At 44.0% G+C, this 24690-nt stretch overlaps 1 protein-coding gene across 1 annotated transcript in view; it reads left to right on the top strand.

Annotated features, from left to right (window-relative positions):
• The window catches only part of LOC146174442 (gastric triacylglycerol lipase-like), a 29810-nt gene extending 6132 nt beyond the window's left edge, over positions 1–23678 (top strand). The window contains exons 3-9 of the mRNA XM_084585394.1: positions 525–639; positions 4461–4611; positions 7430–7522; positions 10063–10215; positions 15186–15257; positions 17922–17990; positions 23415–23678. Of these exons, the coding sequence (XP_084441520.1) occupies positions 525–639; positions 4461–4611; positions 7430–7522; positions 10063–10215; positions 15186–15257; positions 17922–17990; positions 23415–23657 (896 nt within the window). The 3' untranslated portion in view covers positions 23658–23678. The remainder of the gene's footprint in view (positions 1–524; positions 640–4460; positions 4612–7429; positions 7523–10062; positions 10216–15185; positions 15258–17921; positions 17991–23414) is intronic.
• The last annotated feature ends 1012 nt before the right edge of the window (positions 23679–24690 follow it).

Genomic DNA, 24690 nt, shown 5'->3' with positions numbered 1-24690 from the left:
CAGACGAGGTGTAAATAAAGAATAAATATTCAGAACAAAGTAAGACAATGGGCGCTTCAATTTTAAAACTGCAAACAATGCTGATAGTTTTGCTCTACTTGATGCGGAGCCATGGCCTCCCTTTGCAAGAGTGAAAGCGGAGAACAAGAATGCGTTTTCGAAGCACCTTAAGTGCTTTCACGTCGCCAACAATGCAGCTATACGTTCCTTTTTCACTGAACGCTTACCTGAACGGATATTTGCGACTAATCCTATACCACCTACAGTGTACGTCACCGAAACACGTGGATTGCCAAAGCGCGCAGGGACAGGTAGGGAAACGTGGCAGACGCGGCCTGCATATGCTTAGCCGGCAAACCAACAGTGTTACAGTCATGCGAATCCTTCATCGTTCTCAGCTTTTTCTGTTAAGTCATATTCCTGGAAAGCTAAGAGCCAGGAATGTTTTCCCTAAAGTCTTGCCTGAGCAAGTTGAAGCACACAATGATTATAAAACGTGTTATGTTTTCTTTTTGTCTGCACAGGCTTTCTCTTGGCGGATGCCGGCTATGATGTGTGGGCCATGAACACAAGAGAAATCGCGTTCCGCTCTCACAACCTCGATCTAAAGCAGGATAATCCCAAATACTGGCAGTGGAGGTAAGACGTATTAGAAGAAATGATGATGCTTACCAATGAGGCATCATCAGGAGGCATTAACAGGAGTGTAGTCTTTGTAAAAGTGTAGAGTCTAAAGGGTCTGCTGCTGAGCCACTTCGTGCGGATTGTCATGCATTTCCAGCGTTTCAAATATCTGGATTGTAAGAATATTTATTGTCCTTCCCTCTCCAAATGAAATTACATACACTAATGCTACAACTGCGCCACTACACAGCTAAAAGGCGGGCCCTGTGGGCTCTACACTTTTGACAAAGGCCGTACATTTTCGTACTCAGTAAACCTTTTGATTAGACTTCCCGTTCCTCCACTAATCGAAAAACGTTTACTGGCACTCTATGATTTCCTAATGAAGAATATCGTTAATTTTACAATCATGAAGTGTACATCTCGCCGTAGGAAAATGAATAACTGCAGAAGGAGGGTAAAAAAAAGATAAGGGAACGCAAACATTCTTAAACAAATACGCGAGATAGCCGCATGACCAGTGGTCGGTCAATCGTGGAATTCGTAGGGAACATCAGTTCAAAGCTGCCTGGACACAGTAAGCAGAACGTAAGAACCAGCAATGTTAAAACTTTGATATATACACGAACATCATCAGCGGATTGTCAGACGGGAAGGATGTGTGGCGATCAATAACAGAGTGAAGCTCTGTATTGTGACGCTGTTCTTTGCCAGTGACAGCAAACCTATAATATCCAAATTGCTGGAAAAAGGCTCAATGCCACGACTGCCCCTCAGGTCACATAGGTATGATGGTGTCAACAATCTACACCTCCTTCCAGTCGCTCAAACTTGTACAGCATCGCGTAATCATACTCTCATTGAAGGGTCCACAACCACCAATCCGGTCCAAATTGTATTTATGGAAAGATGACAAAAACAGCCTACAATGTTCCCTTCAAAAATATCGAAACCTCACAAATAGTACAGAATTTCTCAACGCCACAACATTACGACTGAGCTTTCGCGCTTTGTTATTGAGTAACTCTGCTCTTGAGTAGAAAGCATGCGATGCGGTTGATGGAGGCGATACCTATGTCGTCTCCGAATTGCTCCTGAAAAAGCCTAGCGCCGATGTCATTGCTATCGTCACCGGGTGGACCTGACCGCTGCTGAATCAAAATGTTTAAGACTAGCGTGCTGATGAGCGAACAGTTGTGATTGCCAAGTGCTACTCTTTCGTAGATTTAACATTTATTTTTGAAGAAGTCAATGAAGGGGACGGGCGAAATCATCGAAGCTTTCGACGAATCAACAGGAGGACCATCACAGTACCAACAATCCAAGAAATTGATATAACTGACATGGTGGTTAAACCTTTACAGCAGTGTGAATCATACGAAGGGACGTATGAAAACTGTAAAGCCGGTTGAACCCCGAATAGTCAGCTGCAAACCGGCATAACGTAAGAGCGAAAAAAATCTTAGAAAGGTCAGTGGCGTGGTACGAAAGTGCAAGCCAATAAGCAATAATGTTGGGAGGTAACACAGATTAACGCAACGCAAAAAGACGTTCATCACGGGTTTTAAGGCGGCCGGCTGACTCTTAGGACAATACTGAAACGTTTCAGATGTCGCATGGGCGCTTGTTTCTCGGTCATAGAAGTCCTGACCTATTTGACAATCACCGAAATGAACATTCAAGAAGGAGATTAATACCACAATTACTAGCATCATTGATTTAATTTCGGGGAACATATTAAACACAAGGGCGTTAGGCGGTAAATTTTTCTTTACAAGGATGACGATCAGGGGCTGCGATAGTAATGTATTATTCTAGCCGAGCAATTTGTTTATATCCGCCTTTACTATCTGTCGCCCAGTATGGTAGAAAGACAAGACAATGTCGGTGCCGACAGGAGAGGCGCCGTGATCTGAAATGTTGGGCATTTCGTTGTTCACTTACCTGAAATGGTTGACAGGAAAACAAAATAAATTGGGAGGATGCCTAAACTTCTCATCGAAAACAGACACTACAGCACCTTTAACAGCAGTTTTTCGTTGCACGAATTTGGAGCATTGAGAGGAAGTCACAGAGCTTGGCAAATAGGGTAAACGTTTTTAGTGGGAAAGGAAATCGCAGCGTATGCCGCTCTTCTCCGCAGACACCTTCGTTTACAATAAATGGCATAAGGTTGGAGGCATATGTCGTCCGTTCAAATCCGTATCGAAAGCTTGCTTCCATCTTGGCCAGCTTAAGGATGCTAAATGGGATCCGAATTTGTATCGACATCATACTGAACGTTGCACAAAGAACAGTTGCGCTGCGGTTTACATCCGAAATAACGTCCATATTTTTGTCCGACACGCTAGTGAATTCTGAATTTTGGCGCGGCCGAAGCCTTTTCAATCATAGAGGTGTATACGTTATTTCGCCCTAAATAATGAGGTGTAATCCGAGCACTTCTGCCGCACCCCTGATGTGTCGTAGAGGACCGAGCAAGGCTGCGTGTTCATAATAGAAAAGGACGCGCAAAGTCGGGATATTTTCTCGAGTTCACCTACTCTGCGTCACCCACGTCGTTCCCTCCCGCAGAAGTGAATAGAAATTGACAATACCGATCAACTCAACAATTTACGCTAGTTCAGATGATGTGTTCCGCCTCAATGGATATCCGAGTTATTCGCACCAGCAGGTACTCGCGTTTCATTTTTTTTTTTCAATTTGCGAAGCGAGCACGACGATAGCTTCAATAGCTGGTGGACTCTCAGCACATGACCCCAAGGCTTAACAAAATCAGTCAGTTAGCCGAACTTAAGAGTTTAAGTTTCACATAGCGATAAACAAATACATACTTTCGTATTCTCTGGGACGGTGTCGCAAAAACGCGGTATCAGGTGGTTTCCTGTGCTGTCATTAGCCGGCGCGTTATGATTCGACGACCCCTATGAACAGTACATGCCCCCATAACGTAATCGTTAGGCCTCGTGCAACTACTAATGCGATTGAAGAGGGGGAAGCTGCAACCAGGACTGGCTGGGCGAGCTCCAAGAGCTGCTAAGCACCACATTTGCTTAGAAAGATTTAACAACCTGAAAAGCAACAGTGCTACTGTTCTCGTTGTGTTTATAACGCCGTTCGCTGATGCTTTGTGTAATTGGTAGTGATGGTACAGACGAAAGAAACATTCTCCATACACCTATGACAAAACTGGAAGTTTTGAGAGATTACCAAACCACAATCCTTTTAGAACCATCAAGTCGTCGCAGGCACAAAATTCTCAGTACAATATCACTGCGTTGCGGTAAGGTTAATAAAGTTTTTGCCAGTTTTGTTTTGCGAAATCGATCCCATTTTACTTCTACAAAAAGGACATAACTCTAACTGTCTTTTTTTCACAGAGTAAAGTTTTCTGTTACTTTATTATTCCGGTCTCATACAGTTCTATTGGGCTCTATTAAAAACATTTCTGGTATAAAAACTGCGAATATTTGCGCTAGGATAAGAAAAGGTCGCGTAAAATGGTCTACGTAAAGGCGCAATTCAACCTCACATTAACGGTTAGAAAGACAGGTGAAGGTAAGGCACGGGTGAGTCATCTAAACTGAAGACAGGTTGGTTTGAAAACCTTAGGCGCGTAAACGCCAGTTTCAAAATCAACAGCAGGTCGTTGGTACGATAGTTCTGATTTCGATACCAATGACCGCCTCCATTTATGGGCATCTAACTTTCCTTCGTTCACAAAAATGCGTATTTGCTAAACCATGCCTTCAGTGATGGTTGGCCTTCCATTAAAGACCAAATGTCTACATGCTATTATTCTCTGTCGTTTCCCTTGTGTTAATCTCTTGGTGCAGCTTTGATGAGATCGGCCGTTATGATGTAGCCGCGGTAATAGACCTGATCCTCAACACCACTGGTGTATCCAAGATTCCTCTGCTGGCCTACTCTCAGGGATTCAGTGCAAGCCTTGTCCTCCTCTCCACCAGGCCCGAGTACATTGACAAGGTACGTACCTCATAACGAGAGATTGACACGCCGTAATGAACCGGAAGTGTGGAGATGCCCCAGTCGTATTTAAGCGGAAGCTGCCTTCTTGCTGGTAGTCCCTTTACGGCAGAAACATGTAGGCTGATAATGTTTTACTTTAATTGACAACAAATTACGGAGATAAGAAATGTAGAATTGCAGGCGTAAGATTAAAAGATAGGAAGCGTTCAGGGTGGGTCCGATAATGAGCACAAGTTAATGCCATTCTTGCCGAAATCAGGACGAATATATAAGCTGAGACAGGTCATGTATAGTGAAGGTAATAAATTGGGGATGTCTAACGGGCAAATATTGGACTTGTATGGAAGGCAAGCGTAACAGTGGCGGTAAAACATTAGGTAGGCGGATAACATTACGAACGTTAAGATGGTCGAGTGTATACAGCTGGCACAGTATCGGGTTTAAAAGAGGAATATGGGAGAGCCCTTTGCCCTGCAATAGCTGTGGTCAGGTTTATAATGATGATAACCGGCTTACAATTTATTTAAATTCTTGAAACAAGAAAATATTATTCTGTGCTCAGTAGGAGCAAACGATCCATGGAACAGTCGTTCTCAAAAATGTTACTGCGTAAACTAAAAGAGTGCTACCAGTCAAAATACTGTCGCATATCCTGAATGGTCAAAGAGCGAAGCTCTCTCTGTCTGAGCGGGGAGAGCGCGAACGAACAATATGCGAGGGCAGTCCTCCCCATTTCCAAATGAGCCAAGAGGGACGTCTACTCAGGTTGGCTTAACAAACGGCGTTATGACGGTCCCAAGATAGTAGCGAAAACAGAGGGCCAGCAACTGTCCCCAAAAGCAAGCAGCAAGAGCACGTGTATTCAGCGAGCGAACAGACTTCTTCCACGGTAGCTGTCCTGCAGGGAAGGTATCGCTTCCCTCAAACCACGTGTTGCCGTCTACTGGACTGATAGGAACCCTAGCGAAAAAAACCTATGAGTAAACATAGCCTCATACAGATTTCTCGTACAGAAACTCGTACAAATCTCATATCATCTCGTACAAATATCATTCAATGTATGAGAAATATATAAAATTGCATGATATTTGTATGAGTTTTGTATGAGAAATCTCTATGAGGCTATTGCGACTCACAGTTATTTCGCTAGGGAAAGGCTGCCATGGCAGCGAAACATGCAGTATAGTTGATGTCCACATGAAAATATTGTAATGCATTACCTGTACAAATTGCTAAGCATATAAGACTATCCTTGCCTCTCAGATTCGCCGCATCGTACTTAGCCTTTAAACGTAATTATAAATCCCCTTTATCGCACCCAGCATTCTGGTGCCTTTCGCAGCAACATCACCTGCGTCGACTAAATTGAATAATATTGATCATTTATTATCGTGCCTCCTTCAGGTCTGTTCGTCCATATTTTAGCGGAAACCTCGAAAGTGGAGTAGACTTGGTAGCATATGTAGCAGAATGAGTGTAATGAGCACGTAATCATAGCATAACTTCGCCGGTTTAGCTACTCAGACTGCAAATGCGAGTATTATCGGTACATTTCTAACACCGCAATTTGGATGACTCTCACTTTCAGTTAGCCTTTTTTCGTGCTAAGTAAATCTGTATTCTATTTTATTATTAAAACTGATTGCAAACAACACAAGGAGGCCAATATAACACTGACTCTAAGTTCTAATAAAATTATCATATTTCCAGAAAACTTTCTGCAATAACACTTATCGTCCGCAAACTCATTACAACGCTGCCTTCCCGTTAAGCCTGCATGGAAGGTCTGTCGCTGTGGCCAGTACATATCGGGACATCGCACCCAGTTCCAAAACGCCACCACCATTGAGCCTACGTAGCGAGCTTCCGAATGCGAGAAAACATCCGCAGATTGGTAGTTTCTTGTAGTCCTCTGCGCTCTGTGTTTCTGCAGATGAAATTTACTGTTCGCCCGATTATAACGAGAATTGTGTTTTCTAGGATGTAGAGCAAACAAGAACGCCAAAGAACAGGGTTCCTAAATCCACCACCTCCACGGCACATGTATTTTGCTTTTGCAAACCCGTCTCTTTTCCCGTCATCACTTCGTCTGATTCACTAAAATACACAGCAGCTGCACCTGACCAGTCTTTCGCCGGCCGTTTGACTCATTGATTAAGGGGCTCGGCTTCTTCACTCAAGGATGCCAGATCGATTCCTAGCCACGGCGGCGGCTTTTTGGTGGAGGCAAAACGAAAGGTGCCCCTGCGAAGTAATTTGTGAGTGCACATTAAAGCACCCCATGTAGTCGAAATTTCTTGAGCCCTCCATTACCACGCCTTTCATAACCTGAGTCACTCTGAGATGATAAACCCCTAATCATAGGAAACGAAACCGAACCAATCACAGGTAATTTTTGCTGTAATATGTGCAGCCTCACTTGAACTGCAAAAAAAACTTCGTATGTGTACAGATGTCCAAACACAATATCGGCCAACTTCTGATAGAACGTAGCGTTAAGAACGTGTTTTCTACTGCACTGAGCAACCTTCGTATAACACAAGCCGGCATGACCTACTGACGTTTACCTTATCTATTTTGACATAAAAATTCTCATCTGCATAGAACCATTTCAAAGCACTTTTTTTCATTTTATCTTCAACAGCAATGAGTGCCATGTGAGTAGATTTCACAATTACCACAGTATTATAGCACTCATTTTATATAAATTAACGCTTTGCTAGCTCTTGTAAACTCAAGGACAGAGTTAATAATATCCTTGAATAGGGTGAATAAATACATTCGTCCAAAACGTATTCTTTTTTTTTTTTTTCAGGTGGATATTTTAATGGGCTATGGTCCAGTGTCAAACATCGCTCACGCGGGCTTCCCGTTTCCACCGCTTATCGCCATCTCCGATATATTGTTTGTGAGTAAATCATTTCATGTGACTGTGTTTGCCTACGTAGCTTGGGTATATAAATGCTTATTGAATTCCTTCCCCACTTACTGCCATCGGACAATGATTGTACACTCTGCGCTTTTTATTAAAAGCCCGTCTGTACTTTGTATGCTCCAAATACATCTTATAGCTTAATTTATCTAAGCATTGGAGCTTGCGCACTACACGTAAAGAGTAGATCTCTATGACCGCTTTAACGTTTGCGCACTAGGGTCGAGACGACCCAGCACGACCACGGAGCGTCTTTTGCCATCTCACCGAACCAGTCAATGTAACATGTTTAATATTGCCCCGCCGGGGTGGTGCAGTGGTAAGACGCCCGACTACTGTGCCGGAGTTCCCGGGTTCGAACCCGACCGCGGCGGCTGCGTTTCGATGGAGGCGAAACGAAGAGGCGTCGTGTGCTGTGCGATGTCAGCGCACGTTAAAGATCCCCAGGTGGTCGAAATTACTCCGTAGCCCTCCACTACGGCTCCTCTTTCTCTCTTTCCACTTTCATTCCCACCTTCCTCCCTTCCCCTACGGCGCGGTTTGGGTGTCCACAGAGCAAGTGTGACAGTTACTGCGCCTTTCCCTTCCTGTGAACCAATTTTATTTATTTATTTTATGTTTAATATTGCAACCTGCTGAAATGGCATCCCACAATTCAAGCACACCTTTTTCTGGTCAAATTTGAGTTAACAAAAAACGCTTTGTTTTCCTGCTGCTACAATGTCACTTCTTTCTTAAAGAACTTATCAGAATGCAGAAGGGATCCATTAAGGCCTTATAGAATCTACAAAGCATATCAGTATTGCTTTCCGGACGAATAGAGCATGCTACTGCTGCTATGATATTCATTTTACAGAGGACACAATAATGGTACCGCGCAATCGTCAATAATTATTTACAAATATATCACACTCTAATTTTGTGGGTGGAAAAATCACCAAAATGTCCTTTTACAGACCAGCAGTGTTTGGCTCATGGCTCAGGACTAAAAGAACCGTCGTATAGCAGAGCGGCATTCAAATAAAACGCTATCGCGCTACCCTATTGAAGTGCTCTGAGCGATCTCAAAATATTTTAATACGCTACCGCCAATGTGCTCAATCATTCGTTTCGCCTACTTTTTACTTTTGCCTCAAGCTTCGTCATGAAACCATGGCCTCGAACAGAAAGCGACATGCACATTATATACTTTCACGCATAGTTCTCATTTGGCCAATTCAGGTATCTGGGCTACAGTTCTTTTTTTCTAAGCTCCTTAACGCCAGCGAAGCCCGGACGCCACAATATGTGCCTCTCTTATCAGTTTTTGTTGTGTATCTCATGGTTTTCAAGGGTGTGTCTGTATGCCATCTCTTGAAGCATACAAGCAATAAATAAAATACATGTGGTTCTCACCAGTAAACAACCACGAGGATGTCGATGTTCCCTCGACTGTGGTCTTCCAGTGCACGCTATAAAAAACGTAAATTGTCCAAGCACATTAGTGCCAAAACGGGCCACTTACACGCATGCAGCTTCAAAAACCAAGGAGGGTGGACAACCGAGCTCACCGTCTACTGATGGTCACTTTGTAACTCAGACTCAAGTTCCTTCATAATAAATTCATTCCGCACTACCAGTTTGCAGATCTGTTTATATGAACTTAATTCATCCTGCAGCTCTCCTAGCAGGTCTCGCAATTCTACTTCAGAGGAATAATGCGGGAATGTCGTCTAGAAACGAGTTCTTTCGGGTGTTAAACAAGCCACGGAGAGACGCTGGCTTACAGATTAGAACGGATTATTTGTTGCACAGAAATGCAGATTCTAGTTGATGCATTTCGGCGGCCGCCGCAAAAGAGCAGCGGGCATCTCAATCCACGCCTTGGACTGGTTTTCGAGCTCGGCGTTTTGTAGTCAATTTATTTATTTATTAAGGTACCTACAGCGCCGTAACAAGGGAATTACTGTGGAGGTAAAAACATTGCAAAATCGTACAGGTAGTAAAATTCAATAAATGGAGACATATTATATGTCATAATTAAAAATAAGACATTGAAAACATAGTCACACCTAAAGTGCATATAAATGCTAGAAAAACTGAGAAGAACGTGGATACGTAAATTTTATATATCATTCAATTAAACATAACCTCAGCAAAAGCATCTTCAAAGGAAGAAGGCAACGCGGTGACAATCTCCTCCGGCACGCCAGTACAATCGGGGGCTGAGAGGAATAAACTTAGAGGTTTTTCGTGAAACATGTGTGCTAGGCTAGCTACGATGAACATATCGAATTCGATATTTTTCGGTTTTAACCATTTTCATTGTTTTTTTTACCGCCGCATGTTTACCAGTGTTTTTCTGTCAAAACCGGAAAGTTCAGGCCTACTTATGAAACACTGGCTTCATTCGCACCTATTCTACCTATTACAACACACCGCGACCGATATTGTCTTGAATAATAAGAAAGCCTTATGACTGCGTTCACTCGCAGTTACTAATATTTGATCCAACGTTCTGATTTCTTCCAACGCAGTTCATTGTGGACCCTACAGGTGATAGCGGGTACTTCTACCTGCCCAGCATTCCCAGGGAAGCCTTGACGCTTGTATGCGGAATCTTTGGAGGACAGCCTTGTTCTCTGACGCTTGCCATTACGATGTTTGTGTCTCCAGAGCAACTGAACCAGGTAGCTTGTTGATTATTTTAGCAAGCAAACTGCGCAACACAAATATGGACGCTGAGACCAAGTTGAAAAAAGCTACAGAATCGTGTCAATCATATGACATAATATTTTGCAGTTCTGACGTAAATGTCCATTTTTTCTGTAGCTCTGTAGTAATTTTCTGTAGTTCTGTGGTTTTTCTGTAGTATATTACTATTGTCGGTTGCTCTGTAGCCTTTTCTGTTGTAACAACAGAAACTTCTGCTGCTACAGAACGTTCCCTTGTCACAACAGGTTTCCCGTCAAAAACCGCTCAGAAATTCTGTCGTAACAACAGAAACTGTTCTTTATTTTTTTTCCTACTGGGGTACACAAGTGGTGCAATTTAGCTGTTAATTTTGTTTCAGTGAGCTAACATGTTGCATATTTTCACGTCTGCTAAATCGTTCACAAAGCACGTACCTGCAGCTTCTTTTTTATTCAAATTAGTAAACAATATTCCTGTGATGCAGCCATGCCTTTATTTTGTTAACAAAAGTGCCTCAGCAAGGTCAGAAGCTATTTGGTAGGATTCCACCTGAAACTTTTTACTGCGTATTATTACTTTCCTCGAGCGTGCCGTGAACAAATGTTAATAGAGCTAATACAAAGACTCTGAAGGAGGAGGAGGAGGAGGAGGAGGAGGAGGAGGAGGAGGAGGAGGAGGAGGAGGAGGAGGAGGAGGAGGAGGAGGAGGAGGAGGAGGAGGAGGAGGAGGAGGAGGAGGAGGAGGAAAACTTTATTTAGCCCTATATTACTTGGCGGTTTTCGGACGTCTTCAGAGATGTCTGCTTGTTGAATCCACAAGAGTCTTCTCCGTCGACTTCTCCCACTTTTGCACAGTGGTCAGTTGCCCTCAGTCCAGGGCTCCGCTGGCTACTGCCGCCCGTTGGGCTCGCTGTACCAGACCTTGCTGGTCTTCGCAGCGGTCGCTGGACAGCAGAGTCTCCCATTTCTCCGCACTCGCGTTTCGAATTTTGGGGACCACATCTGTATTTTGACATGCCCATGTGATGTGATATAGTGTTGGTTTTTCATCGCACCACGGACATCTGTCAGCGTATATGGTAGGGTGCATTTTGTTTAGTATGTGTAGGTTTGGGTATGAACCCGTCTGTAACTGTCTCCATATGACAGCTTCCTCTCTGGTGAGAAAACTGTGTGGTGGGGGTATCGCATTCTTCTTCCTCTATAGTTTTCTAGTATGGCCGAGTATGCCTTGGGTGCTGGCGAAAGTTCCGCGGACCCGTCGGATGCTCGTGAAGTAGTGTATGCTCGAGCTATCCTGTCGGCCTCTTGGTTCCCTGCCACCCCCTTGTGCCCCGGTACCCACATAGGTTTTTGTCTGGTCTTGTTTTCTTCGTGGTTTTACATTCTTTCCCTCGCTTCGAGGAGTATACGGAGCGCGTGACGACCAATCCGATCATTCATGAAATTTTGACAGGCTGCTTGAGAGTCCGTGAGTATCGTAAGCAACCGCTTAGCTCTGTAGCCCTCCGCCACCGCTAGAGCAGTGGCTACTTTCTCGGCCTCTGCTACTTTGCAGTGTCGGATAGAGGCGCTGGTCACTTCGCGTAGAGACGAATCGACCACCGTGGCCACTGCAATTTTGTTGTGTCCTCCTCTCGAGGAAGCGTCTGCATACTCTGGAGGGAAAGCTGCCCGCTCAGCCAATGCATTCGAGCGTTGACCGCGTGACTGCAGCCATCATCAATCTATTTTATGGTTGCCAGAGGCCCTTTGCTTGCTAAACTTTGCCGGTGAACGAGGTTTGAACCTGGCAACATATATTGTTGGAAGATGACGGCGCGCAGCTAACTGACGGCTGCAGTAGAATAACTGCTGTAAACAACGGCAAAATCGTCGCGTCCGAAACTTTTGTGATGGTATGTTGCATCGCGTATCTATTTTAAGGTCTTATAGGAGTCAATACTGTTCTGTATCGTTATCTTAAGGCCAGCTAGCCCTGTGATTGTTACGAGCTTAGAGTGCATTTCGACCGTCGAGAACAGACGCATCTCACCCTCTTCCGCACAGCAAACGTGAAAGAGTGATAGCGTGTGTGATTACTGTTCACTTTACCTGCCATGTCTTCTTTAAAAAATGACGGTTGAGAATGCTGTAAGCAGAGCAGCGTGTTCTGGTCTAAGTGAGACGAGGGTAAACCCGTAGCGTTGAACCAGTCCGGCTCTTCTCGCAAGAAAATCGGCGAATAAAAATAAAACGTTCAGTTCGCTTGCTGTCATTTCTCTCGGGATGTTTTCGTTCGCCCGCTTTGCTGTCCATAGTTCTGGTATAGCTCTCTTAACGGAAAGAAAAACCTTCCATGAAATTTCTAAATTTAAGTTCAATGCAAAGACTGTCGCCACATTTGCGTGAGGCGATATAACGAATCTTTTAGAAGTTTTGGCCTTCCATACAACGCATGAAAGTTCCATCAAGATGCTTAAGAGCGCAAGCGCCTCTTTGTTACGAACAGCGACCTATTTTTAATGATTTGATCTTGAAACTTGAAACTGATGAGAAAGTCGAAAACCGAGCTTTGAAACCGAACTTCGGAGCGTCTCCTCATAAACAACATCCGCACTTGTCCGACATCAACTCCTTAAGCCCCAAACATTGTCTGAAAAGTGTTTAAAAACTTGAAAAGTGCGTGAAAATTTTGTAACGCTGCCTGCAGTTTTTAAAACTCCAATTCAAACTTCGCTCATTTTCACAGTGATAAATTTGATAATTGCAGCACTACACGTGGGAACTTCATTTTCGCCTCAGCTTTACCCCACTGCAAACTATAGTGAACCAAATGTCGACGGAATGTGTGTGCAGAATGTGTTCGCTGTTCCGTTGCTGTGCAGCGTATGCCGAATATAAAAGCACCAAGTGATATATTTTTGGATAGCTTATGTCGAAGAAAATTGCATTGTGTTAACTGCAGGTCTTAATTACCTACCATTAAATAGCTTGTTTTGATTAAAATGATCTTCATGCTAAGTCATTGGGTTATATTCGCTTGATAGCTTATGGCGGGTGTTATTGTACTGCAGATATTAGGGTCTTCATTAGTTATTGCGAATTATTTAACTGCTACTTAGAATTGAGCTTTACGCTACAGCATCTTCTTATATTGTGCGATATCCTAAGATTCGTGTAATTGTACTGGTCTTATTGCAGATACGAATTAATTACCATTATTCAGTTACTTCTGCATAAAGCTGAACTTCTAAGGGTCGTATCCGCGAGCCATGGTCTCACACGGGAAGTGCCATACCCACAGTCTTTATAAAAACTTGCAAAATCATACATGGGACGCCGCTGTGAAGTAGTTGCTAGTCTGAGGTTGTGTCTTCTACTCTCTTCTTTAAATTTACATTAACTTCCCCCTCAGTCAACATGAATGAAGACCAACTAGCCTCGTGTAAATGTTTTTGCAGCAAAAGCATGCGATAGAACCTCGCGACAGCGCAATGATAAGATTACAACTGAACAGCGGTCAGGACATCGAATAGGGCGATGCGGCAATGCTAAAGGGCTCCGAGCGGTGCAAGAGACATTGCTTCCCGCGTAGCAACGACGCCCGTGATAAGGATCTTTTATCTCGGGAGGCACAGCTTCAGTCATCGTCCTGGTAAGCGCCCACTCCACCTTTCGTGTATGTATACGGTACAGTCTTTGTCAAAAGTGTAGAGGCCACGTGGTGTGCATCGGAGCCGCTTTCTGCGGCTTGTAATGGATTTCCAGTGGTCCGAATCTATTGATGGCAAGAATAGTTTCTGCCCTACCATCTCCAATAAGAAGGACCTCCACTAATGCTAAATGAACACCACTAGACGGCTCAGAAGCAGACCACCTGGGCTCTAAACTTTTAACAGAGGCTATATCTACATACGGCTGAATCGTGCCGCTAGCCGACAGCGCAACCGCCCATAGCAGGGCTCGCGACGGAATCCTTGTCCGCCGCTGCCGCCGCCCATATCTTTCCCCGCTGCTGCACCCGTCGCATACCGCCCCGTTGTTTACAGCTCGCTCATGCGCAATTGCGCTGCACCCGCATGCACCTAAGCGAATGGAAATGATTCGCGCGTAGTTTTAAACAACAAGAGAGGCAGCGAAGGCCCAGCAATCTTTATGCTATAGTATCAAGTCATATACGTTGGATAGCTTATATCAAGTGCGGCTCTCTTATACAAACTGGACATAAGCGGTAATTAGTTCATTCTGATACTATTGGCTGCAACCACGATGGCCACGACGTCAGGGACGCACATCCGGTAGCTGCGAAAATTGTCTGCTCGAGTTCTGCATGCGTGAACCCCGTTTGGCGCTTTGGTTCGTGTCGTTAACTGAGATTGTGGTGGCGTGTGTGAACTGAAATTGCGCGTCTTCGCCTGAGAATGAAAAGCTTACAGCACGCAGCGAATCAACACTGCATCATCGTACATTTCTGCTTTAGGTTGTGTTTTGAGGGCAACACATAAAATAGGCGGCGTCAGCCTTCGAGCACCGACCGACGGCGCAGTAAAAGCATACTACAGTCCCGTTCCGTCTTTGGAGCAACGATCGATTGTTTGAGCGGTCTGTTGTTAACTAAACAAAACTTGCGTAAAAAAGTTAAGGTCTGCTCCCCCCTGCATCACGAAAGTAAACAAATTCGCGCCAGTTTCGTTCAGCACCGGACAACGCGATGTTACCGCAGATGCGCCATCCGCCAGCGCTCAGGGCTACGTACGGCAACCCCGGCCATGCGCTGTTCCCTGGTCGTGCTAAAAATAAAAATGACTAAAATGTTGTATGAGTTTTATTCAATACTATACGTCATTATTTTATTTGGAACAATTTTCAATCTCAGAAGTTGATTCTCTCCAACGGACTGAGTGTATTCGTACCCCCCCCCCTCCTTATTCTAATGCTGTTAAATGTGTGGAAGCTATAAGGCAAAACTTGTTTTTTTTTTTCAGACACGAATACCAGTAATGCTGGCCCACTATCCTATCGGCACTTCGTACCAAGACCTTCACCACTATGTACAGGTAAGCGAAACAATAACGACGCGCTCAATAAAAAGGACACTATTCCACAATCACACGAAGCACAATCAGAAGAGTCTCGAACTCGGTAAAAGCATCCGAAAGGCTGTTTTTGATTGCGTGAAAGGCCGAATGAGTGCTTTATTTTTAAGCGTTCCCGTTCAAGACGGCCAAGAGGTGGCATCGTGCTAAAAGCGAGAGCCAATATCCGGTCACCAATTTTAGCCATCCCTCGTCTGCGAGTTGTGTTCGCAAAATGTTTAAGTGAGATTCAGCGAGATGAGTCAGCGAGACGTCCGAGTACCTTCTGACGTTAACATACCCCGATAATGTCATCGCAATATGTTCTGATGATTAAGCCAAAGAAAAGAAAGTAATGAAATTATAACGGGCACGCAAACACGCAAGTTAGAGGAAGAAGAGAAGAGGTAGTCAGAAGACAAAGAAGAGAAGAAAAGGCTTTCGCCATTAAGCTCTTAAGCAAGGCTAAGTGCAATTCTCAAATTTTTTCATTATTCAGGCCCTGTTTGGCCGTCATTAGCGCATATATTTGCCTTTTTCTCTTCTCTTATTTCTCTTCAACTGGCAGGCTAACCATGAATATTAGGGCACCGAAGGAGATTTAACGATACAAGGTTTACAGTATGTAATGTTTCGGCACCCTTCCCAACGATTGCGTCACAGTGCCACACATTCACGCAGGTGTAACACCGCCCAACTGCACTCGATTTTGAACATTCACAGAGAATATGCCAAGTTGTTTCCTGACAGTCACAACTGTCGCACGATATTAGCTATGCTGATAAACAAAGCGTCCTGGGAAAGTAACACCACTACACATGAGAGACAGCAGTTCCTTCACGTTGTGCAGGACGGGTGCAAGTAGGAGTCGATCAGAGCCCACAGACTGTAGACGCCGCTTCAAAACCTGGCCGTAATTCCAATGAGATAATAATGGTATCTCTTTCCCACTTTCGAAGCTTCCCGCTGCTAGTGAAAAATAGACTGGCGCGGAAACACCTTCGTGGTTAACAATTCGCGCAGGGATTGGAATGATCCCGCTAAGATCCAGATAGCCATTGGCAGATAATGCTTTGCCCTTTAATGATTCCGGAATGGTGTAGCCGACCGATTTCAGCGGCCGGTTCTCGTGAAAGCCACGACGGCGAGCATTTGGTGTACACACCTAACGTGAGAGAGTAACAAGATAATACATGCGGGGTGACCAGCTGCGGCAATAGCTACGAGTTACCGTTCTCACTCGTTGAGCTCGTTGGGCTTGAGTGTGTTACGTAATGCACTTGCCCTAAAATTTTGGACGGCTCCTCTAGATTCCTCGACACTACAAGCGCGTGGCATGTCATTGCAGGAACTATTGCCGTATTCCGTGGAAAGCCAGGTGTCTCACCCAGCCATGCCGTGGTAGAACGCATTGACGTACCTTCCGCCCACCCTTTTGTCTAACTGCCACCGTCTCAATGTACATTTCGTTTGCAGTCACACTAGCCCCTCTTCTAATTGAGAATATCCGAACAGATGTTCTTTGCAATCAAAATGTATTTGCTTCGAATTCTAACCTCTGTCAATCTAAGCTAAAAGCATATAAATAGATAGCCTCCCGATGTATTGCAAAAGTGGCCGTAATTTCACTGAGCTCGCAAGGACTGTCAGACATAGTCACCTTGGTGCCCAAGCATTTTTCCGACAGAATAATAGTGGGTTTATCAGCAGCAGAAAATTTGAATTACTCTCTCAGTAAAGCAAGTAAGTAATTTTAAACCGATTTGAAATCTAACATTTGAAATTACACACTTATCCTCCAGATTATAAATAGATGTGCACCTCACTAATAAAAGAATTACACAGGCATTTTATAATTTATAAAAGGTTATTCTGCTGCGTACTTTAGGTCAACCATGACAGGCTTTATTAAAGTAGGCCGTGAGTGCATCGAGGCCTGGTGTGCCTGATAAAAAAGCAGCTCAACGCTTTGTGAGATGTAAACGAGACCTCTTAGTGTTTCATATATGCGGTTTAGCGGAATGGACTTGATCAATGAAAAATAGCAGAATCGCTCTATTAAATACTCGCAACTTGTATAAATATTACACCATGGCTATCACTTGACAGAGACAGATTATACATAAAACTACCGCTTAATATATCTAGAAAGTTGAACACCGCCCTGTGACACACTTAAGCATCTTCTATCTGGATGAATGTATATTCAGCACTATTTGAGAACGTCACTTATAGCCACTTATAACCACTGATACTGAAATACATCACATGTATCTGCAGTGGTGATGAAGGGAGTGTGATGGCAATACCACATAAAACGTTCCATGTGAAAAACAAACCTCATTTATTAATCCCAATCTGAACCCAATAGCCAATAATTTTTTTGTAGTTCCGTGGAGAAATTAAACTTAATGTCACTATATTTCCTCCGCCATTACTGTGTCGGTAATAGTTTTACCCTATTCACATTTTATTGTCCCCAGGTGGCTCGGGTAATCCTCTCCACCCCTTCAAATGTCTTCAAAATGAATTTAAAATTATGAAACAGCCATTTTATATCAAAATGCCGTTTGTTCTGGGGACTGTGAGTATACCGGTGTGTTTTCTATCAGCAGTGTATTTCACGTGAATAACGAATATTTCCAGATCTACAGAAGCGACAAATTCCAGATGTATGACTATGGTGCGAAAGAAAATAAAAGGCGCTATGGACAGGTGAGAGAACATTCCCTCATTTATTTTCTTTACAAAATCAGAAAGATAGATTTCGAAAAATATATATTATCCGAAGTGCAAAGTTCTGTATTGAATATTATGTTTGGTTTCTATTACCTACGGAAACTGTGCTACCAATATCCCGACTAAATAAGGTTCGAAATGTGTTGCTTCATTCAGTTACATATACCTAAACAACTTACAGGACTTAAAAGTTAGTTGCCCTTTGAAGCTAACACTGTCTTACTAATGTGCAAAGTTTATTTAGTAGCTATCGATCATGAACAGCTTTTCGTAACGTGAAGCAGTTTGAGTCGTTGTTGACGCTACAAGCCCGCTCTAATATGTAGTTATTGTTTTTCCGCTTAATCAGCCAAAACAGGTTTACGAAGCGCTGTGAAAGCTACTGACATGTCTTTTTAGCAGCAGCGTTGATAGCGGTAACAAATAACATGGGGTTGCAGGTTGTACGCCTAACGACAAGGAAGTCAGTGCTTTGAAACACAGACCGTATCTCTTAAGACCCCGAACAGTATCTAATGATAGCGCTCTGCAGTTTGCCTTTCTGTTTGAATATTTGCTTCCTTAAATGGGCTAAGAAAACAGTCTTCAAAGGTGGCTAGAAAAGACCGGAATACTTGGATTTTGAAGGACCTATTATTTCCTGAAGAAATTTTCAATATACTTCTAACAACACCTGAGTTACAGGTGTTTAAATTATCCTTTCCCCTTTCCTTCGGAAATTCTGCACCAGCAGGAGTCCCAAATATATGTTATCTGTTTGCACAGCTTTTGCACAGCTGGGCTAAAAGCTGTTTGTACAGCTTTTAGCCCAGGCAACCATCCACTTGTTGGAAAATAAATCTGATTTGATTTGATCATACTGTGCCAACGGCTGCTGCTCGCTTCCTCGTTATCTATATTTTGCCTACGCGTCTGCCACATCTCTTCGGCGTCTTAGAGTTTAGTCTGTTTTGTGACTTCTTTTTGGTCTCAACAACAATATACGCAGCGACACCAGCGGATGACTGATGAGACCGGGAAGAAAAAAAATCAATTTTCGGGAAGCACTTCTAGATAAGAATTGTTAGCTCGATGAGAATACGTCGTAAGGCTGTGGCCTTGTATTCCAAAGCTGCCGTGCACATGTATTGTCAAGTCACAAATTTTTGCGCCTCAATTACCGCGTCACGGAGCTTGCGCAGTGCGGTACCTTTTATCTGGTGAAAACCTTGGCTATGATACTTACCTGGTCCGGCAACGAGTGCTGCAGATCAGTAATCGTCTGCGCAGTGATCAAGAAACCAAACCCCTCATCCCAAGTGCTTGCATAAGAGAAATTGTGGCGTCATCACATCTCTTTCCAAAAATTACTGCAGGATGAAAAAAGGCTCCGAGACAAACTTTCCAAGGCGCACGAGTCCAGTGCATCTGAGATACGTGAGACCGACGCCGTTTGTGATAACCTGGCTATGTGTGCTCTCGGTTCCCTGATCTTAATGCGGACATTTCGTGATTGATAGCGCGCGTTCTGAACCAGATAAGCACGCTTGGCAAAACTGCTGCAAGTCAAAAGTAGCCGTATTTATTTAAATAGTTAGTTCCGTGCGCAGTTTCACTGCAAATGACGCAGCGGTTGAGGGGGTCATTTTTTTTTTTTGCGGTTCCGGCATCAAGTGCAGCTTCATTACATGGCGCCCTGACCACTCCATGAAGTCGGGGCTGCTCCAGCCGTGGAACTTTGTAACCGTCTAGTTGGCACATGTTCTTTATTAATAAACTGTGCGCTAAAGAAACGAACATTGAAAAAAGGAACATTACAACAGCACATTGGAATAGTACTGAAGTGATTTTTTCCTATCATCTCTCATAGCTTTTAATGGGCGCTTCATCATCCAGAAGCAACTACTACGAGACGATCCACATTATTATAAATCATCTGGCTATCTTTAACATTCATTTAAATCCACGTCACACTTGCCCCTAAATTCCTTTTTGCCTCCATCCAAATGTCCTCGCAGTGGCGGATTTCTACCGCATGTTCCGTAAAGCCTATTATGAAGAGCGTGCAAGACTATATTTTTCACTAAGATTACGATAGTGTAACCGATATCTGTAGCAGTGTATTTCGCATCTGGAGGCAAAAAGTGTCAAAGTTTGCAGAGCTATATATTGAGTCAGCGGAACAGTCTTCATGATTAGTCAGGAATATGCAAAAAACAGATACCAAGACGCCTGAGAGAAAAGGCGGCGAATTTTCTGAGCGCGCCATTGGGATACTTAGATGGTATGTCGATGAGCCTTTCGTTAGCTCAAGATATGCTATTTAGGGACAATGATGCTAGCTGATCAGATTACGTCATTCACAGAAAGGGTCAATGGGCGTCGTGTCGTAGAAAAAATTGATCATGTCCCTCTTCCGGAATTGGTTTACTTTATATTGCAGTAGTTGTCGCTCTAATGGGTGGTATATTTTAACCTTTTAACGCTAGAACGTTTTGGCCCCGCCTTTTGCAGAAAAACTGGTGTCGGCCTTATTTTTGTTCTCCATTGCCGTAACATGACAATCAGCGCCAGCTTGCGGCGCGCACAGAAAAACCCGCTAACGTTACTGCGCTGCCACATGAGAGAAGGTGCGCAAGCAGTCTAAAAGGTCCACATAGTGTATTCTTTGACGTTCGAATGTATGCTAATGAACAGCTATGTCAAAAAAAGGGCATTGACGGAATGAACAGGCCGTGTTAAAGGAACTGTCGCGTCTACCCTTAATGTGCCTATAACTTAACCTGACGCCCCAAAGGGTGGCGACTTCACCACCAGCCGCGACATGAAATCGGCGAACGTGGCTATTTTCGCTGTTAGTGTAAAGTTGAAGAGCGCAGGAGGAGGAGGAGGAAGATGAGGAGGATAGGCAGGGAGGTTAACCGGTAAAGGAACTGGTTTGCTACCCTGCACTTGAGGAGACAGGTAGGTGGGTATAAAAGTTGTGGGAGAGATAGCGATGGGTGAAGAAAGTATGGTTTCATCACAAACATGTCACATCTCGTCACGTCACAGTGTTATCACGTAACATAAAAACTCATAGCCTTTCGATCAGTACTGTGCTTTCCAAAAAGCGAAGCAGTGCCTGGGAGGTCTTCACCGCAGACGATCACCGTGGCCAGGGACCTAGGATCTTAATTTCAGTAGAAGAACGGCTGATTGGGCGAGTTGGTGAACCATGATGGACAGTAATGTATATTGCGCAAAAAGACGAGACAAAGAGGAGAAGTGGACAACGACGGCGCAGAACTGACAACTGAATTTATTCGAAGAACGGAAGAGTATATATATAAGTACACACACTTGTTGTACCCACATGAGCATAGTCAAAAATGCATAAAAAGCTATATCAACACAGTAAAACTCCCCCCATCACACGCACGTGGTGAAAACTGCCGACGCACTAACGATTGTGCAGCATGGTCATCTCATTTTCTGTCAATGCGACGGACGTTTTACTAACACAAACATTTTGCTTTCGGTTAATATGGAACGCCTCGGCGATTTCTCGAGTAGTCTGGTCTTTATGAAGAAACAATATATTAGTATCAACGAAGAAAGGTACACACTCACACGCGTTACAATGTTTTGCTAAGTTAGTATCATTCTTTTTTAAGGACTGCGCATGCTCCATCAGCCTAATGTTGATGCAACGGCCTGTCTGCCCAATATACGTACGGCCACAGGACAATGGTATTTGGTATACTACACCCATCCTACAACTACCAAATACCATTGTCCTGTGGCCGTACGTATATTGGGCAGACAGGCCGTTGCATCAACATTAGGCTGATGGAGCATGCGCAGTCCTTAAAAAAGAATGATACTAACTTAGCAAAACATTGTAACGCGTGTGAGTGTGTACCTTTCTTCGTTGATACTAATATATTGTTTCTTCATAAAGACCAGACTACTCGAGAAATCGCCGAGGCGTTCCATATTAACCGAAAGCAAAATGTTTGTGTTAGTAAAACGTCCGTCGCATTGACAGAAAATGAGATGACCATGCTGCACAATCGTTAGTGCGTCGGCAGTTTTCACCACGTGCGTGTGATGGGGGGAGTTTTACTGTGTTGATATAGATTTTTATGCATTTTTGACTATGCTCATGTGGGTACAACAAGTGTGTGTACTTATATATATACTCTTCCGTTCTTCGAATAAATTCAGTTGTCAGTTCTGCGCCGTCGTTGTCCACTTCTCCTCTTTGTCTCGTCTTTTTGCGCAATATACATTACTGTCTTAATTTCAGTCAGTGGGCGTCCATCTAGACGCTCCAGCGCACGGCACAGACACTGTCTTTCCTCGCTGTATATGGGGCACTCACAAAGAATGTAGCCTATGGTCTCGTCGCACCCGCAGTTTGTACATGCAGGGCTATTTGCCATACCTATCACAAAAGAATAAGAGTTTGTAAATGCTACACCAACCCACAGGCGACACAGCAATACACACACACTGCGCTTGTGTGTGTGTATTCGTGCCTTCTTGTCCCGTTTCCTTCGCGCAGTTCTGTTTTGTTATAACAGCAAAGTTTCTTCACATCGGAGTAGACCAGGTGGAAGCCGGAGCTTCAGCTCAGGGTCCGGGGATTTTAAGCGGCAGTTCGTGAACTGGTTAGAATTCCACAAGGAGAGCGTGCGTTCCCGCGCAAGAGTGCGAAGCCTGCCCGCTGCGTATGCCCTGGAAAAGGGAATCAACCCACAGTCGCTGTCTTGGTGGGCTGTTCGTGCGACCTCGTCCGCCCGGAGATTGCCCGCTATGTCACTGTGTCCTGGAAGCCATTGGTAGATGATGTCATGTCCTCCATTTATGGCATAGTGATGAAGTTGTCGTATTTCCGCGAAGAGTTGCTCATGGGCTCCACGACGAAGAGCCGCTTTTAAGGCTTGCAGAGCTGCTTTTGAATCTGTGAAAATAGACCATCGTTGAGGGCTTTGCTGACTGATATGCCTAATAGCGATACGTAGAGCGGTTAGTTTAGCGGCTGTTGAAGAAGTGCGGTGCATGTCCTAACTTTTATTTCTCTAGTAATTGCGGGTATGATCATGGAGCATGAAGAATTCACGGCATTCACTGAACCGTCGGTGTAGATGTGTATACGATTTGCGTAGTACTCATGGTATTATTCAAGAGTGATTTGTTTTACTTCTTTCGGCGATAGCTCGACCTTCTTCCTGATGCCGGGTATTGAAAGAATGCCGTGTGGTTGATGCAGGCTCCATAGTGGGGAGGACATCCTCATCTAGGAGCGCAGTATGTCAGTGAATTCCAATGACCGCAATGCAAGCCTCTTGCTCTACGTTATCTGTTCCTATGAAAATTTCTCAACATATGGCCTGACCAGGCCGTGAATAAATTTGGGCATGTTCATTCTTCCAGACGGATCCCCCTGCTTACCCTCTGGAACGCATATCCGTCCGCGTGGCACTGTTTACGTCGAAGGGTGACGTTCTCGCTGACCCACGTGATGTGGCTGGCCTCGTAGAGACGTTAGGCTCGAGGGTGCTCTTCAACCGCGTCGTACCGCAGGATAGCTTCCGCCACCTGGACTTTGTCACGGGCTACAATGCGACAGAGTTTCTCCACAAGCCACTTCTGGACGCACTCAAGAATCTTGCTTAACAGGGACAATAAAGGAGGTCAGCAGCGAGCTGCATTTCATTCAAAAAACATGCGCTTTTGAAGTTTCTTGCGAAGCGCTTGCGATAGTTGGAGGATTTCGTAGCCTAAATACAGCGCGTCTACTTGTCTCAAAAAAGCACGTCTGCAGCAGGCGGTCTCAACGCCTTACTATGAGACGAAGCAGTTTGACGTGTTTGCGCACTTTATGCGCGCCTTGCGTAATGTCATTTCTCATGTACTACATCTAGATTTCTCGAAACACTTCCAATTAGTGAAGCAGTTAGATTCCAATGTGCCATCGTAGGGGTAATTAAGCTAATTCGATGAAGATGCAGTGGTAAACAAGCGACAATACAACAGTGTTCTGTGTATTATCGTCGTTCTTTGCGCTCCACAAATGTTGCCTCACATCATACATGGCAAAATTACTTTTGAAAAGGAATTAAATACATTACTAATTACTTTGCTGAACATCGCAGAAAAGTGATTAAATTACATTACTCCTTACTGCTACCAAAAAATAATTAAATTATGTTAGAATGAATTCTACTGAGTAATGCAATTGCTTTTAAATTATTTCCTGCATTCCATCAATGCAAAATCTACGTAAAGCTAGTAAACAAAACAGCAACTTGTTCTCAAGACGTGAGGCACACTAGTTAACGTAGAAAGACGTGCTAGTTGGTCTTGATAATTAAAGTGCATATTTTTTCAGTGCAAAATTAAAGACAGGACAAAGAGAGGAGACAGACAAGGGACAACGCTTGTCCCTTGTCTGTCTCCTCTCTTTGTCCTGTCTTTAATTTTGCACTGAAAAAATATGCGAAGCACACATATTCTTTCGTTTTCGCGCCAAATTCGGCCCTAGAGAGCTATTCCCTTACTCTTTTCTACAGCACTTGCCATTACATGAACAACGCAACAGAAAAAAAAATCTGAAACACAGTCAAACGATCCTAAAATGACCGGTTACACCAGCCTCTTGCTAGCCCGAATCCGCCATTTGAAGGCCCGAAGAAGCTAGGTTATTTAT

The sequence above is a fragment of the Amblyomma maculatum genome, chromosome 11 (genome assembly GCF_055883805.1).
Source record: "Amblyomma maculatum isolate TAMU_Amacu chromosome 11, ASM5588380v1, whole genome shotgun sequence".
NCBI lineage: Eukaryota > Metazoa > Arthropoda > Arachnida > Ixodida > Ixodidae > Amblyomma > Amblyomma maculatum.
The sequence above is the reverse complement of the archived record's forward strand: the minus strand, read 5'-3'. Positions and strand labels throughout refer to the sequence as shown.